The 15,538-nt window shown below is 38.0% G+C and overlaps 3 protein-coding genes and 1 non-coding gene across 4 annotated transcripts; 2 read left to right on the top strand and 2 right to left on the bottom strand.

The window, feature by feature from the left end:
* The first annotated feature begins 20 nt into the window (after positions 1–20).
* LOC147947847 (small nucleolar RNA R71) lies at positions 21–127 on the top strand. Its single transcript, XR_015595668.1, has one exon. It is a non-coding gene; the product is annotated as a small nucleolar RNA R71 (small nucleolar RNA).
* A 3,807-nt stretch (positions 128–3,934) lies between these two features.
* Positions 3,935–5,450, top strand: LOC104778224 (stem-specific protein TSJT1-like). The gene is made up of 4 exons (XM_010502617.3): positions 3,935–4,333; positions 4,585–4,828; positions 4,914–5,034; positions 5,127–5,450. Exons 1-4 carry the CDS (start codon positions 4,128–4,130, stop codon positions 5,315–5,317), a joined length of 762 nt encoding a protein of 253 aa, XP_010500919.2. The 5' UTR covers positions 3,935–4,127; the 3' UTR covers positions 5,318–5,450.
* Positions 5,451–5,566: 116 nt separating this feature from the next.
* On the bottom strand, positions 5,567–7,060 carry LOC104778225 (uncharacterized). Its single transcript, XM_010502618.2, has 5 exons — positions 6,868–7,060; positions 6,589–6,775; positions 6,258–6,500; positions 5,939–6,172; positions 5,567–5,843 (listed from the first exon to the last, which is right to left on the bottom strand). Exons 1-5 carry the CDS (start codon positions 6,948–6,950, stop codon positions 5,709–5,711), a joined length of 882 nt encoding a protein of 293 aa, XP_010500920.2. The 5' UTR covers positions 6,951–7,060; the 3' UTR covers positions 5,567–5,708.
* Positions 7,061–13,830: 6,770 nt separating this feature from the next.
* LOC104778226 (uncharacterized) lies at positions 13,831–15,430 on the bottom strand. The gene is made up of 5 exons (XM_010502619.3): positions 15,177–15,430; positions 14,875–15,085; positions 14,571–14,795; positions 14,284–14,490; positions 13,831–14,187 (listed from the first exon to the last, which is right to left on the bottom strand). Exons 1-5 carry the CDS (start codon positions 15,257–15,259, stop codon positions 14,050–14,052), a joined length of 864 nt encoding a protein of 287 aa, XP_010500921.2. The 5' UTR covers positions 15,260–15,430; the 3' UTR covers positions 13,831–14,049.
* Positions 15,431–15,538: the final 108 nt, after the last annotated feature.

Genomic DNA, 15,538 nt, shown 5'->3' with positions numbered 1-15,538 from the left:
TCATAAGATTCTCTTGTGAAAAGCCATGATGAGGACAGTCCCTCATATACTCCTTGAATCTCTCCCACGCTTCACAAAAAGACTCTGTAACACATTGTGAGAAGGTAGTAATCTTGCTCCTTAACATAGCTGATCTTGACTTAGTGTAGAAGTGGTTTAAAAATGCAGCTCTACATTGCTCCCAAGTGGTAAGTGATCCTCGGTCCAAGAGATTTAGCCATCTCAAAGCCTTATCTCCTAAGGATAATTGGAACAAAGTCAACATGAGATAATTGATAACTCACTAATTTACATGTTTTTAGCATCCTTTTTTGTCCATATTTTCCATTGTTCATACCTCTAACTTAGCATTTTTAGGTCATTTACTGTAAGAATTCACTTTTAGAGCATTTAGGGTGTTACATTTCTGCATTTGCATATTTTGGACGAAAACATGTGCTAAAGAGCCAAAAATGGGAAAAAACAAGGACAACTCAAGCATGTACCCAAGGGAGCCATCGAGCTGCAAGAACAAGTCCGAACCCCAACACGATCGAGGAGGATCCAAGAGCATGAAGAGCAACCCAAATATCCACCCGAGGAGTAACCCGACTTCACCCTCGTCTACCCCATCGAGTAGATCATCGGGCAGGTCTGGGAAGCTAGGTCAAATGGGTTTCCATATATAAACCCCCTCTTCCCCTAGCTTGCAAAGGAGCACGCCGCAGACCCTCAAACCAGAGAGCGAGAGCTTCTGTGAGAGAACTGAGCGACTCAACATTTTTCTTCTTGTTTTGCATTTTTATTTTGTAGTTTTCTTAGATTTCTATCCTTTACTTTCTCTACTCTACTCAATCTTTTAATACAATATCATTTTCATTCATTTTGATTGCTTTATTATTCGCTTCTATGTCCGAGTAGTGTAGTAAAGTTTCTAGGGATGGGATAGATGATTTTGTGTTCTTGATCGGTTAGGATGCTTTAGTTGATTGTAAATGATTGATAGATTTCCTTCTAGATTGGTGCTCTTAACGCTGTCAACAGACCGAAAGGTTGAGATTAGATCTAGGGAGTTTACAAATGCTGCATGCGGAAAGGAGTAGATAAAATGCTTGATTTAGCCAATGCTAGAGGTTTACTTAACTCTGAGTAACAAAATTAGATGAGTTTAAGTCTACTGACAATAATGAATCGTTCTTAATGCCTGCTTGTTCATATTGCTAGTGCGACAGTGTGGTAATGTGTTCAAGGTTGATTGTTGCTAGTGCGAAAGTGTGGTGACAAGGTCTTAGAGGTTCATTGTCTAGGAAATAATTGCTTGAGGCATGTAAGGCATCCGTACTGGTCTAGAACACTTAGGATTCGATTATCCCCATCCTTAGGAACTTTCGTATTTTATTTATTTGCATTTCTTTCACTTACTCGACTACTTACCCGATCAGGTACACGATAACCTGTATCGAGTAATACCTCGAGCTGTTCATATCTCACTTGCATACTCGATCACCCCACTCGATCCTGTACTCGATTGCTTGCATCGAGTGCTTAGGTCGTGTGGTTTACTTGTTTATATTATTTTACTTTGTTTATTTTAGGAATCGTTAGAACCAAAACCTTGCTTGGCTTGACTTGCATTATTCTGATCATATCCTTCCTGCTAGCAATACACAACCGTTTGGATTGATAACCCTTTGTACTACAACTGCATAGGGGATTGATACCCTGGGTGAAAACCTGTCTATCAATAATCATACGGAACTCCATTAGACCTTGTAGTACTAGCCAATCTCTCAAAAGCTTCAATATGGTCTAGAGGGCTCTCTGATGCTAATCCATTAAAAACACGATTCTGGACAAAATTGATGAGAGTATGCTTAATCTCATAGTCTTGTCTCGGAGGAGCAGGAGGTTGAAACGCATATTGATTCAGAAACAGCCTGTTGTGAGCTTCTTCATCCCTCAAAGTAGCACGTCTTGCTGGTGGATTCAGATCAGGTTTGTTTCGCTCTTGTGGGACCTGTCTTTGCTGAGGTTGAACAACAATCCCTTGGGGGTTGGGTTGACGAGTCTTTGTGTTGTTTCCGTCGGCCATAGCGTTGGACTGGGCTTTTGCTTTTCGGTTCTCTCGTTCAAGCTGTGCTAACTCCTCGTTTTGCAGATTTTGCAAATTAGTAGGCTTGTGGCTTCTTGTTTGCATAAACCTGAAACACAAGAGAAAGAGCTCAAGAACTAATTAGTAAATAAATAAAATATATCTTAGACTAAATTCAATTCTAAAATTCCAAAGGCAATGTTTGGTCCTCGGCAATGGCGCCAAATTGATCAAAAGGTCAATTAAAACCTAACGTGCACTCAACCACGATCTAGTGGTATCGTCGTAACACTTCAGGATCGAATCCACATGGACCAAATAATTGCACTATGAAACTATGAAGATCGAATATAGCTAAGATAGAAAAAAGGAAGTTTGTGAAACAAGTAATAATTAAAGACGGAAAGTAAATAAACTGTTTTAAATCAAAAAGAAAATATTGGGCACAAGGAATCTAAAGGGAATATAAACACCGCTCTAGGACTCATATCACGGTTGTAAAGCTAACCTACTTCCGCAGCGTTAACTATCTATGCAATGTACTCACTAAACCCTAAACGGTCGTTTGGATCTAGCAAACCAAGCTAGCAATAAAAGTTTAGGTTTGATCTGTTCACAAGGTGCCTCAACTTCAACTTCCGTTGGCTAAGGTCCAGCTTGCTCACCTATGTTCTTTTCTAGCAACTCAACAACACTTTCGGTGCCCCGATGAATTTAACCTATGATCACAAACTAGGTAGCTAATCTAGTTTAGGCTTTAAGAACAACAATAGATGAAGAACAAAATAATTTAATCCCTAATCTAAAACACCAACGTTAGAGAATCATAAACCCCTTTGAAACCCAAAACCCAATAGAGAAACTGCTAGACATGGAGAAACATAAACAACAAATCAAAGATGAAGAAGACACAATTGAATTGCAAAAGAAATAAAGAGGGTTTAGAAATATTCTCCAAGGTGTCAAGAAGGATTAGAGATCTTCTCCCAAAGTTTACAAATACTCAAAAGCTATGTAAAATAAAAGTTGTCTTTCTAGAGGTCGTGTCTCTTGCTTAAATTACTAAAATAAAACCTTAAAAGTCGGTTTAAAACGAAAAAGGAAAAGTTGTGTCGGGCTTGGGATCGGTCGATCCGAATGTGGATCAGTCGATCCAGGATGCTTTTTCTGTGTTCGCTCCATCTGCTTGCTAGTTCGATCAGTCTTCACCAAAATGGCTCCAGATGCTTGTTTTCATCCCCAAAACACCTAGTTTTCATCCCCAAAACACCTAGTTTTCTTCAAAAGCAACCTAAAACCTGTACAAATTCATAAAAAACTAAAAAGACTGTAAAAACACACTTTGACTCAATAAAATACTCAAAACAAATCTAAAAACTATGGTTAAAACCTATAAAATACAGACACATCAGTGACCAGAATAACAAATCCACTTTGAAGATTGTGCTCGGCCTTAAGAACCATCTAGTATTTCAGGTTTAACAACAATCTCTTCTCTTTAATTTTAATGTCTTCCACTCTTTTCTGCATTATCTAAAAGCTCAAATACACTGTTTAGAAAATGGTGTCAAAACATTTATTTTCTTCATCACTCTATCCACTCATCATGCCTTGAACGTACTGAAAATGTTCTCAATTGCTAAATGCTAATAAAAGAATCATAACATTTACAAACTTAAAATTAAAAGTCTTCGATCATATCATTATGAAGATATTATATAGTATATGGCCTTCAAATAGATAGAAAAGTTATAAAAAAAAGAAACAAAATGATTCGTTTTCTGAAAACTAATTGATTCTTGTTGGCCATTAACAGAAGGCTGAAGGCATAATAATAATTATCAATAAGTACTAAAATAAGTTGGATAAGAGAGAGCACATCGAGATCTGCGAGACAAGATCTTATCCAAACAACAAAACCTTTAGTCATCTCCACGTCAATTTTCTCACTTTTCTACGTTTTCGTGTAAATCAAAATTCCACAAAAACAAACTATAAAACGACACACTTCTTCTTCATCAAGAAAACACACACAAAAAAGATTTAGAAAACTAAAATGTTGGCTATTTTTCACAAAACGTTTGCTCATCCACCGGAAGAACTAAACAGTCCGGCGTCTAATGTCACCGGCGAAAACCCTAAACTTCCCGGAGAAACTCTCTCTGACTTCCTCTCTCACCACCCCGATACAGCGTTCTCAATGAACTTCGGTGACTCCGCCGTTCTCGCTTTCGTCCGTTCCCAAAACTCTCATCATCAAAGGTTATTATTTACACATTTCTTGTAGAATCAATAAACTTCACTACAACAACCCCCTAATCTTGTTTCTTACCGTAAAAATCAAATCTTTAATCTTGTTTCCTACCGTAAAAATCATATATATTTAATCTTGTTTTTTTACAGTAAAAATCAAATCTATTTAATCTTGTTTGTAAAAATCATATCGTTAATCTTGTTTCTTACAGTACAAAACAAATCTTTAATCTTGTTTCTTACTGTGACGATTGTTTCAGGGTGTTTTGTGGAATCGATGGAATCTACTGTGTGTTTCTTGGAACATTAAACAATCTCTGCGATTTGAACAAACAATACGGTTTATCTGGGAAAACTTCAAACGAAGCTATGTTTGTGATCGAGGCTTATCGAACACTTCGTGATCGTGGTCCTTATCCAGCTGATCAAGTTCTTAGAGGTCTTGAAGGAAGCTTTGCTTTTGTCGTCTATGATACTCAAACCTCCTCTGTTTTTGCATCTCTGGTAATAAAAAGAACTGATACTTTAAACCAAAATCTTTACATTTTTATGAGAGTTTTATTTGACAATGTTTTTGAATTGGCTTTAGGGATCTGATGGAGTAGAGAGTTTGTATTGGGGTATAGCTGCAGATGGATCTGTTGTTATGTCTGATGATCTTAAGATCATTAAGCAAAGTTGTGCCAAATCGTTTGCGCCTTTTCCAACTGGTAAGTAAACATGTTCAGTTTTGAGTACAATGATTGATCATAGTAATAATGTGGAGACTAGAGTTAATGAGTTTTGTGTAATGTTGTTTCAGGTTGCATGTTTCATAGTGAGACTGGTTTGATGAGTTTTGAGCATCCCAAGAATAAAATGAAGGCAATGCCGAGGATTGATAGTGAAGGAGTTATATGTGGAGCTAACTTTAAAGTTGATGCTTGTTCAAAGATCAGTAGCATTCCAAGAAGAGGAAGTGAAGCTAATTGGGCTCTAGCGAATTCGCGTTAATGCAACCAAGGACGAAGAAGAAGACTGATTGAGGAAACCTTCTATAGTCTTGTGTTCTTTGAATGCGATGTTATGTTCTGTTCTGTTCTGTTTTTTTTTGTAAACAACAATAAACACTTTCATTAGTTACTAAGTGATGATGCAATGGAATTGAGAGATACATAAAGTGAGAGAAACTATAGATAAACAGCTCACGAATTGTGTAGATAGAAAATATAAAGTGAACTTTTAAGTAGTGCCAAAGGAAAGTTTTAGAAATCCAACAAATTTATTCATTTTATTTTAAGCATAATGTTCTTTTCTTTTACTTCTTAGACTACTATAGATATAGTGCGATCAAGGAAATAGGTTTCCCTGAATCGTACAACAATGTTAATTAGAGTAGGGAGATCTAAATTTTGAAAGTGAAGCCTTTCCCGCTCCAACCACCATCAGTTTCCCTGTAATTCTCATAGAACGTTACTTCCCCAGTGCGTTCCACCACTAATGCTGTCGCACTTGTTGTTCCAAAGCGTTGCATTCCAAGCTGAATCAAAATCAAAAGAAAGAGATTAAGTAAATTATAATGATGGTACGTAAGGAGAATGGATCAATGAAAACGTTTAGATAAAAGATTCGTACTTGGCCATCAGTATGCCGAGACATACTTTCCAAATACACCGTTTGTTGACCTTCTTCCACAGGAGTACACATAAATCTATTAACAAAATTATCAAACCGTGTTAGTTGACGGTTTACCGAATCACTAAAGCTGTCTGTGGTGGCTTCTCCACATATAAAGGCTCCACATGTGGAGAAATCTTGTAGTTTGGTAACACCAATCAGCTGATTAAAACAGCCTCTCAGGCACAAATCCTGCGCAACAAAAACCAAAAAAAAAAGAGGGTTTGAAAAAGCTACCAACAACTATACGAAACACTTGTACTTGATAATAATTTACCCTAGCTTCTGTGGAATCGAGACCGCCGTCAGGAGAAAGTGTGTGCACACCAAACGGAACCGTTTTAGTCAAGACATCAGGCGTAAGTATATGGGGTTTCCTGATATGGACCATTGAATTCAAAGTCATGTCAGCGACTATAAGGCTATAGGACCACCCTTTGTCCTGATCATCCAGTTTGTCATGTCTATCCTTTTCACACCGTGCCACATGATCGGCAAACTCTTCTGGACTCATGTTATTCTGCAAATCAAACAAAGCACAATACCATGATGAAACCAAAAATATGTTTGAAGAACCAAAAAAAAAAGAAGACAAAATTGAAACAAACCTTCATAAAATCAATGGGGTACAACTCGGATCCACCGTCTTTATCAACCTTGTCTTCCAACAACGTTTTACTCATGAGAAACGCGACACGGCCTTTTGAAGAAATAGCAAACCACGTTCCGCCATTATCTTTGCACCGACCACTCAGACTCTCACTCCGAACATCCCGAGACGCCCTACTTATTTCCCTATTAAATCCATCAGACAAAACCATAATATAAAAGTCACCAACATTGTTATAACTTGTAACGTACGTCGATTCAACAAAATTAAAACTTGCCTGTTTGCCCAATTGTCTCTGTTCATCACAAGCGTCAGTTGGTTGTCACCTACCTCTGCCCACTCGAATGCTACGAGACCCATTTCTTTTTTCTCTAAAGAATGTATAAAGTTTTTTCTGTTTGCTATTTGCTATTTGAATCTCTTGCTCTGTGATGTTCTTGTGTTGTGACTCCTTCTCTGTTTTTATAGCCGAGAGATGACCTCTGGCTCTGCTCTGCTTTTTCCTTTACTTGTTCTTCTGATCTTTTTCCAACGTAACCACTCCACGCGCTTACGAGCTTCTTTATCCATTTTTGGTTATAGGTTTTAATTTTTTCTGCCACCATCTTACTCTCTTCCCCATTGAGTAACCCAGGAAACCGTGTCCCTGTGGTGCATTTTACCTTTATAGTTGTGTGAACTGAAAAAGTGGCTTCTATTACTATTAGCATAAACTTGCTACTGTAAGTAAAATGGGAAGATGCAGAGTATCAATATTTCCAAAATTATTCCACTTTTGCTCTCTAGCTTTTTACTCGACTGATGGACGAGTCATGTGTATGGTGGAACGATCACGACTTTTTTTCTTTTCTTACTATACTAAGAATATACAAGAATTGGTTTATGGTAGCACGCAAGTTTAAGAAGTCATATGATCCAAACTATGCTTTGGTCTTAGCTTGCTTTGGTGGTGGTAGTTCGACTCTAGTGCTGATTATGTAAGGAGAAGTCATATGTAATGTGCAACAATTTCTAGCACTTTTTTTTTTACTAATTTGAGAGAGAGTGAAACGAAGACGTTAAAGAAAACACAGTGGAGAGATGATGAGGTGGCACATATGGCCAATTTTGATGGTTGTGTGGTTCTTTTTTATTTTATATATATTCATTGAGAAAGAGTTTTTTATTCGTTAACATTTTACAAGATCACAAATGTCACAAAGGAAAAGGTATTGAACCGGATCAGGTTTCATCGAAGATTCGGTTCTGTTCTGTTCTGTTTTTTTTTTTGTAAATTACCTTCGACAATGCAAACAACAATAAACACGTTCATTAGAACTATTAGCAAGAACATAAACTCTCCAATTGTTCGAGAGGTTTTACTCACAAGCAAAACTGGTCCAAGTCCAACATCTGCTATGGGCTCTGTGAGGCCCAACAACACTTCACCATTACCGCCAAAAGACTGCAACAAAGCAACACACAAATGGTGTGTTCTCGACAAAAGGCATCTTGCCACACAACTTTCTCAACAACAAATTTGGAGTTTTTGGATCTAGTACCATCAAATGCTATTAGCACACCTGTCTAAGGCATCAGTCCAATCCATCTAGAAACAGAGCCGCGCCTATGGGTTAAAAAAAAGGCATTTGCCTCAAGCCCCCAAAAATATAAAGAATTTTTAAGGCCCCCAAATCTAACAAATATAATATATCACAATAGTGTAGGAAGACCTTTTATTTCATGAATAACATTGGTACGATTTTATTGCTTTGATTCCTTAACAGAAAAAGTATATTCCTCTTAAAAATGACAATCTAGTTTAAAACTTTTTTGTTTATTTACTTCTTTTCCTTAAAACGGTTAAAACCTGCTTCAGTGCTTCTAAATCTTCAGTAATATACTAATTTATTTTTATAGTAATTTTGTTTACGAATTATGATTGTGATGACTTGATATATTGTTTTTTTTTTTTTAAACCTAGATTATGAGTACTTGGTGAAAAAATTTATTGAAACATAAGGAAAAAAGACTATGCTTTGTTTTTTAGACTATTATACTGTTTTGTTTTCAATAATTTATATCATTTCAAAATTCTTTTACATTTATTTTATTTAAATTTCTTTTTAGAAAAGTCGCTAATTTCAGTCTCGCCTTAAGCCCCGATTAGTCTGGGCACGACACTGTCTAGAAAGTTCCCTTATTTATATATCAATAGCCTCCCTTGTAAAGACTTAAGAGTTGCCAAGAGTAAAAATAAAGTTCTTCTTCTCCAAGTTTTATCTATTTTCTCATTAAGCTTTCATGGTATCAGAGCTATGGAAAATTTAACTTCAGTCTCTATGTTTTCTCAGCCGGTTTCAGCTGCTGCAGTCATGGTTTCTCAACCTATTTCTGCTCCTCTAAATCTGTCAGTCTCTTCACCGATTCCTCAACCCACCATTTCACCACCGACGCCTCAACCTACCATACCATCGTTCCCAGTTCCTTCTGCAGCATCTTTTACTCCACCAACAGTGACTATTTCACAGTGTGTTACCCTGAAGCTTACTGATAACAACTATTTGCTCTAGAAGATGCAGTTTGAGCAGTTTTTATCTAGTCAAATGCTTCTTGGTTTTGTTACTGGTGCAACACCTCGTCCTTCTCTGACGCTGATGGTTCGAACTGGAGATCGAGTTGCAGAGGTGAGTAATCCAGAGTTCATGAAGTGGATGCACGCAGATCAGCTCGTGATGGATTGGCTTGTTGGATCTCTCTCTGAGTCAGCTCTTAAAAGTGTCTATTGACTCCTTTCTTCCTCAGAGGTATGGTTTTCTCTTGCTAAGCGGTATAATTGTGTCTCAACCACTAGGAATCTAGATCTGCAGAAGAAAGTTTATGCAACAGAAAAGTTGGGAAAGTCTATGGCTGTATATCTTGCTGAAATTAAATCTCTGTGTGATCAACTTGACTCTATTGGATCTCCTCTGTCCGAATATGAGAAGATTTCTAGGGTCTTGACTGGTCTAGGTCGTGAATATGAGTCTATGGAAACCTATCTAGGTCCATGCTTTGATGATGTTGTTTTTAAGCTTACAAACTTTGAAGATAAGATTCAGGCCTATGAAGCTACAACAGTGGTCACACCTCATCAAGCCTTTTATACTAATAAAAATGAAAGTTCACACTCTTACTCAGGCAACAAAAACGGTGGTTACAACAACCGAGGTGGTTATTCTCGAGGAGGTCGCTTAAACAGGGGTAGAGGTCAAAGTAGAGGTGGTCATAACAGAGGTGGTCGAGGTTACTCAACACAAGGCATAGGCTTTTCTCAGCAGTTTTAGTCTACTCGACCATCTTGTCAGATTTGTGGAAAGCCTGGCCATTCCGCTTACAACTGCTATCACCGCTTTGAGGAGGACTACTATAACAGTGACTTTACTCAAGCTTTAGCTGCAATGAGGCTCTCTGATCAGAAAAAATGCTGCAGGGCATGAATGGGTTTCTGATATTGGTGATACATCACATGTAACAAACTCCACAGCTGCTTTACAAAGTGCTCAACCGTATGCAGGAACAGATTCAGTGATTGTTGGAAATGGTGAGTTTCTCCCAATAACGCATGTTGGGTCCACAACTCTTCAAGGTAAGTTACCTCTAAAAGATGTTTTGGTCTGTCCTAATATCACTAAGTCACTCTTATCTGTTTCAAAGTTGACTCATGATTATCCATGCTCTGTAAAATTCGACTCACACTCTGTTCGGATAAAGGACCTGCAGACAAAACAGCTCCTCACAACAGGAAACAAGGCCAATAGTCTCTATGTGCTAAAGGACTCCAAGTTCAATGCCCTCTACTCCAACAGACAACAAGTAGTCAGTGAAGAGATATGGCATCAAAGGCTTGGTCATCCACACAATGAGGTTCTACAGTTCTTGTCAAGAAACAACTCTATCATTCTGAGTAAGGCATCTTCTCATATATGTGAAGCTTGTCAGTTAGGAAAGATCAGTAGACAACCTTTTCTTTCTTCAGATTATGTTGCTTCTAAGCCCCTAGAACGCATTCATTGTGATTTATGGGGTCCATCTCCAGTTGTTTCTCCTCAAGGATTTTGTTACTATGTTATTTTTGTTGATCATTACTCAAGATTCACATGGTTCTATCATCTCAAGCAAAAATCAGATTTCTACTGTATATTCCTTCAATTTCAACACTTAATTGAGAATCAACTTCATCAAAAGATTCAGATGTTCCAGTGTGATGGAGGGGGTGAATTTATAAGTACAAGATTTACCACTCATCTCTCAAATGAAGGAATAAAACAGTTTATCTTGTGTCCTCATACACCACAAAAAAACAGGTGTGCTGAACAAAAACACAGACACATTACAGAACTTGGTTTGTCAATGTTGTTCCAGGGTCATGCACCTCAGGAACTTTGGGTCAAAGCATTTTCACTGCAAGCTTCGTAGGTAATCTACTGCCTTCCTCTGTGTTGAACAACAAGGCTAGTCCTTATGAGGTTTTGCATCAGAAAACACCAATTTATACTTCTCTAAGAGTCTTTGGATGCTCATGTTATCCTTATCTTCGTTCTTATGGTGTAAACAAGTTCAATCCAAAGTCTTTGCACTGTGTGTTTTTGGGTTACAATGAGAAGTACAAAGGTTATAGGTTCTTGCATCCTCCAACTGGTAGAGTCTACATCAGCAGACATGTTTTGTTTGATGAAAAGTGTTTCCCATATACAAAAATATATCATGATTATGCTTCAAAAGTTCAGACTCCATTGCTTTCAGCTTGGCAGTCTAGTTTTCTTTCACCTTCAGAGAGTCCTTCAGTAGTGTCTACTGCTAATGAAACAGAGAGTTCTGAGTGTACGGTATGCTTTGATCCTGCTTCTATAGGCAACAACTCTCTTGTTTCTGATAGCAAGATGGACACATCTGAATCTGTCTCACTGTCAAGTGCAGTTTCTCAAATAACATCTGATGCTCTCTTTTCGGAAGAATATTTTCCTCCTTTACCTTCGAATCAACCAGCTCTTGCTCCTGTCTTTGTTCAGAGGATCCCATCACCTTCATAAATCAGTGAAACAAGTCCTGCTTCTTCTGCAGAAGAGGCAACAAACGTAACTAAGGATCTTCCTGCAACAACATCAACTCATCCAATGATCACTCGAGCAAAGTCAGGAATTGTCAAACCAAATCCTCGATATGCGTTGTTTACAGTTAAAAGTAACTATCCTGAACCTAAAACAGTGAAGTCTGCTTTAAAGGATGAAGGATGGAATAACGCAATGGGAGAAGAAATGTCTACGATGCGTGAAGTTGATGAATAGGACTTGGCTCCACCAGAGGAAGCTGAGCATGTTCTAGGTTGTAAATGGGTTTTCAGAACCAAGCTTAACTCTGATGGTAGTCTTGATAAGTTAAAAGCAAAATTAGTTGCTAAGGGGTATGACTAAGAATAAGGAGTTGATTTCATTGAAACTTTCAGTCCAGTGATTAGAACAGCTATTGTTTGTTATGTTCTTCATACTGCAGTAGCTAAGAACTGGAATTAAGCAACTAGATGTGAAAAATGCAATCTTGCATGGAGATCTTAAAGAAACAGTGTATATGCAGCAACCCCCTGGCTTTGAAGATCCTCTAAGACCTTATTATGTGTGCAAACTCAAAAAGGTCATCTATGGGCTTAAACAAGCTCCACATGCTTGGTTTGATAAGTTCAGCAATTATCTACTCAAGTTTGGTTTCTTTTGCAGTATTCCAGATCCCTCATTGTTTGTTTACAGACAAGGGAATGATATGATGTATCTCCTGCTATATGTTGATGATATGATATTGACTGGAAGCAATGATCAACTGATTCAAGGATTTTTGGAATGTTTAAACAAGGAGTTTCGGATGAAAGACTTGGGTCCTCTACATTATTTTCTGGGTATACAAGCTCATTTTCACGAGGGTGGTCTGTTCTTAAATCAGGAAAAATATGCCAAAGATCTTCTAGTGATTGTTGGTATGCTTGATTGTGCTCCAATGCCAACTCCTTTACGTCTTCAGCTTGATCGTGTTGAAGGACAAGATAAAGTTTTCTCTGATCCTACTTATTTTCGAAGTTTAGCGGGAAAACTGCAGTATCTAACTCTTACTCGACCAGACCTCCAATTTGCTGTTAATCTTGTGTGCCAGAAGATGCACACTCCAATTGTTGCTGACTTCCATATCCTGAAACGTGTTCTACGATACTTAAAAGGTACAGTTCATATGGGAGTTGATATCAGTTCAAGAACAGATTATGCTCTTCGTTCCTAAAGTGATAGTGACTGGGCAGGTTGTAAAGAAACTAGACGCTCTACAGGAGGTTTCTGTACTTTTCTTGGGACAAACATTATCTCCTGGTTTGCAAAACACCATCCTACAGTCTCCAAGTCTTCAACTGAAGCTGAATACAAAACCATATCTTTTGCTGCATCTGCGCTCAAGTGGATCACTGCATTGCTTGATTCCCTTGGTGTTAAACAGCAGGATACTCCAGAGTTATACTGTGATAATCTTTCTGCAGTTTATCTCACTGCTAACCCAGCCTTACATGCAAGGTCTAAACATTTTGATGTGGATTTTCACTATGTTCGTGAAAGGGTTGCACAAAATGCTTTGGTGGTTAAACACATTCCTGCAGAATACCAGATTGCGGACATCTTCACCAAATATCTTCCTCAAGAACCATTCTATGATTTGAGGTACAAACTTGGAGTCTCCGATCCTCCGACACCAACTTTGAGGGGGTGTATTAGCAATAACATAAACCCTCCAATTGTTCTAGAGGTTTTGCTCACAAGCAAAACTGGTCCAAGTCCAACATCTGCTATGGGCTCTGCAAAGCCCAACACTTCACCATTGCCGCCAAAAGACTGCAACAAAGCAACACACACAAATGGTGTGTTCTCGACAAAAGGCATCTTGCCACACAACTTTCTCAACAACAAATTTGAAGTTTTTGGATCTAGTGCCATCAAATGCTATTAAGACACCTGTCTAGGGCATCAGTCCAATCTATCTAGAAAGTTCCCTTATATATATATCAATAGCCTCCCTTGTAAAAACTTAGAGTTGCCAAAGAGTAAAAATAAAGTTTTTTTTCTCCAAGTTTTATCTATTTTCTCATTAACCTTTCAAGAACTAGTGATGATGCAATCTACGAAGCTATATAAAGGTTGGAAGAAATTGAGTAATTTATGGTTTTGTACTTTTAAGTTGTGCCAAAGGAAAGTTGTAGAAATCCAACAAATTTATTTATTTATTTTAAGCATAATGTTCTTTTCTTACTTCTTAGACTACTATAGATATAGTGCGATCAAGGAAATAGGTTTCCTTGAATCTTACAACAATGTTAATTAAAGAGATCTATAGACAGCATCAACAAGATTATTTAGTAGTTGTAGAATAATTATATTTTGAAATGCTGCGCAATGTTTCTTTGGAACTGTCTCTACTCCATGTTGAAACTGAAGTCTTTCCCGGTCCAACGACCATCAGTTTCCCTGTAACTCTCAAAGAACGTTACTTCCCCATTGCGTTGCACCGCCAATGCTGTCGCACTTGTTGTTCCAAAGCGTGGTATTCCAAGCTGAATCAAAATCAAAAGAAAGAGATTTAAGTAAATTATAACGATGGTACGTAAGGAGAATGGATCAATGAAAACGTTTAGATAAAAGTTTCGTACTTCTTCATCAGGCTTCCTTTCGAAATACACCGTTGGTTGACCTTCTTCCACAGGAGTACACATAAACCTCTCAACAAACTTCTTAAACCGTGTTAGTTGATCGTTTCCCCAATCACTAAAGCTGTCTATGGTGGCTTCTCCACATGGACAATATTTTGGTTTGGTTACACCAATCATCTGACTAAAATAGTCTCTGAGGCACAAATCCTGCGCAACAAAAAAAAAAAAAAAGGGTTTGAAAAATCTACCAACAACTATACGAAACACTTGTACTTGAAATAATTTACCCTGGTAGCATCTGTGGAATCGAGACCGCCGTCAGGAGAAAGTGTGTGCACACCAAACGGAACCGTTTTAGTCAAGACATCAGGCGCAAGTATATGGGGTTTCCTGATATGAACCATTGAATTCAAAGTCAAGTCAGCGACTATAAGGCTATAATAAGACCACCCATTATCCTGATCTTCACACCGTGCCACATGATCAGCAAATTCCTCTGGACTCATGTTGCTCTGCAAATCAAACAAAGCACTATCCCGTGATCAAACCAAAAAATATGTTTGCAAAGCCATAAAAAAAAATGAAACAAACCTTCATGAAATCAATGGGGTACAACTCGGGTCCCCCGACTTTATCAACCTTGTCTTTCAACATCGTTTTACTCATAAGAAACGCCACACGGCCTTTTGGAGAAATAGCAAACCACGTTCCGCCATTATCTTTGCACCGACCACTCAGAATCAGACCATCCCAAGACGCCTCACTCAGAATCAGACCATCCCAAGACGCCCTACTTATTTCCCTATTAAATCCATCAGACAAAACCATAAAATAAAAGTCACCAACATTGTTATAACTTATAAAGTACGTCGATTCAACAAAATTAAACTTGCCTATTTGCCAAATTGTCTCTGTTCATCACAAGCGTCAGTTGGTTGTTGCCTACCTCTGCCCAGTCGAATGCCACAACCCCCATTTTTTCTCCTCTAAAGTTTTTTTTTTTGTTTGCTATTTGAATATCTTGCTCTGTGATGTTCTTTTGTAGTGATTTGTGTTGTGACTCCTTCTCTGTTTTTATAGCCGAGAGATGACCTCTGGCTCTGCTCTGCTTTTTCCTTTACTTGTTCCTCTCAACTTCTTCCAACGTAACCACTCCACGCACTTACGAGCTTCTTTATCCATTTTTGGTTATAGGTTTTCATTTTTTCTGTCACCATCTTACTCTCTTCCCCATTGAGTAACCCAGGAAACCGTG

The sequence above is a fragment of the Camelina sativa genome, chromosome 3 (assembly GCF_030686135.1).
Source record: "Camelina sativa cultivar CO46 ecotype springtype chromosome 3, ASM3068613v1".
Lineage (NCBI taxonomy): Eukaryota > Viridiplantae > Streptophyta > Magnoliopsida > Brassicales > Brassicaceae > Camelina > Camelina sativa.
This window is presented reverse-complemented; position numbering and strand designations above follow the sequence as displayed.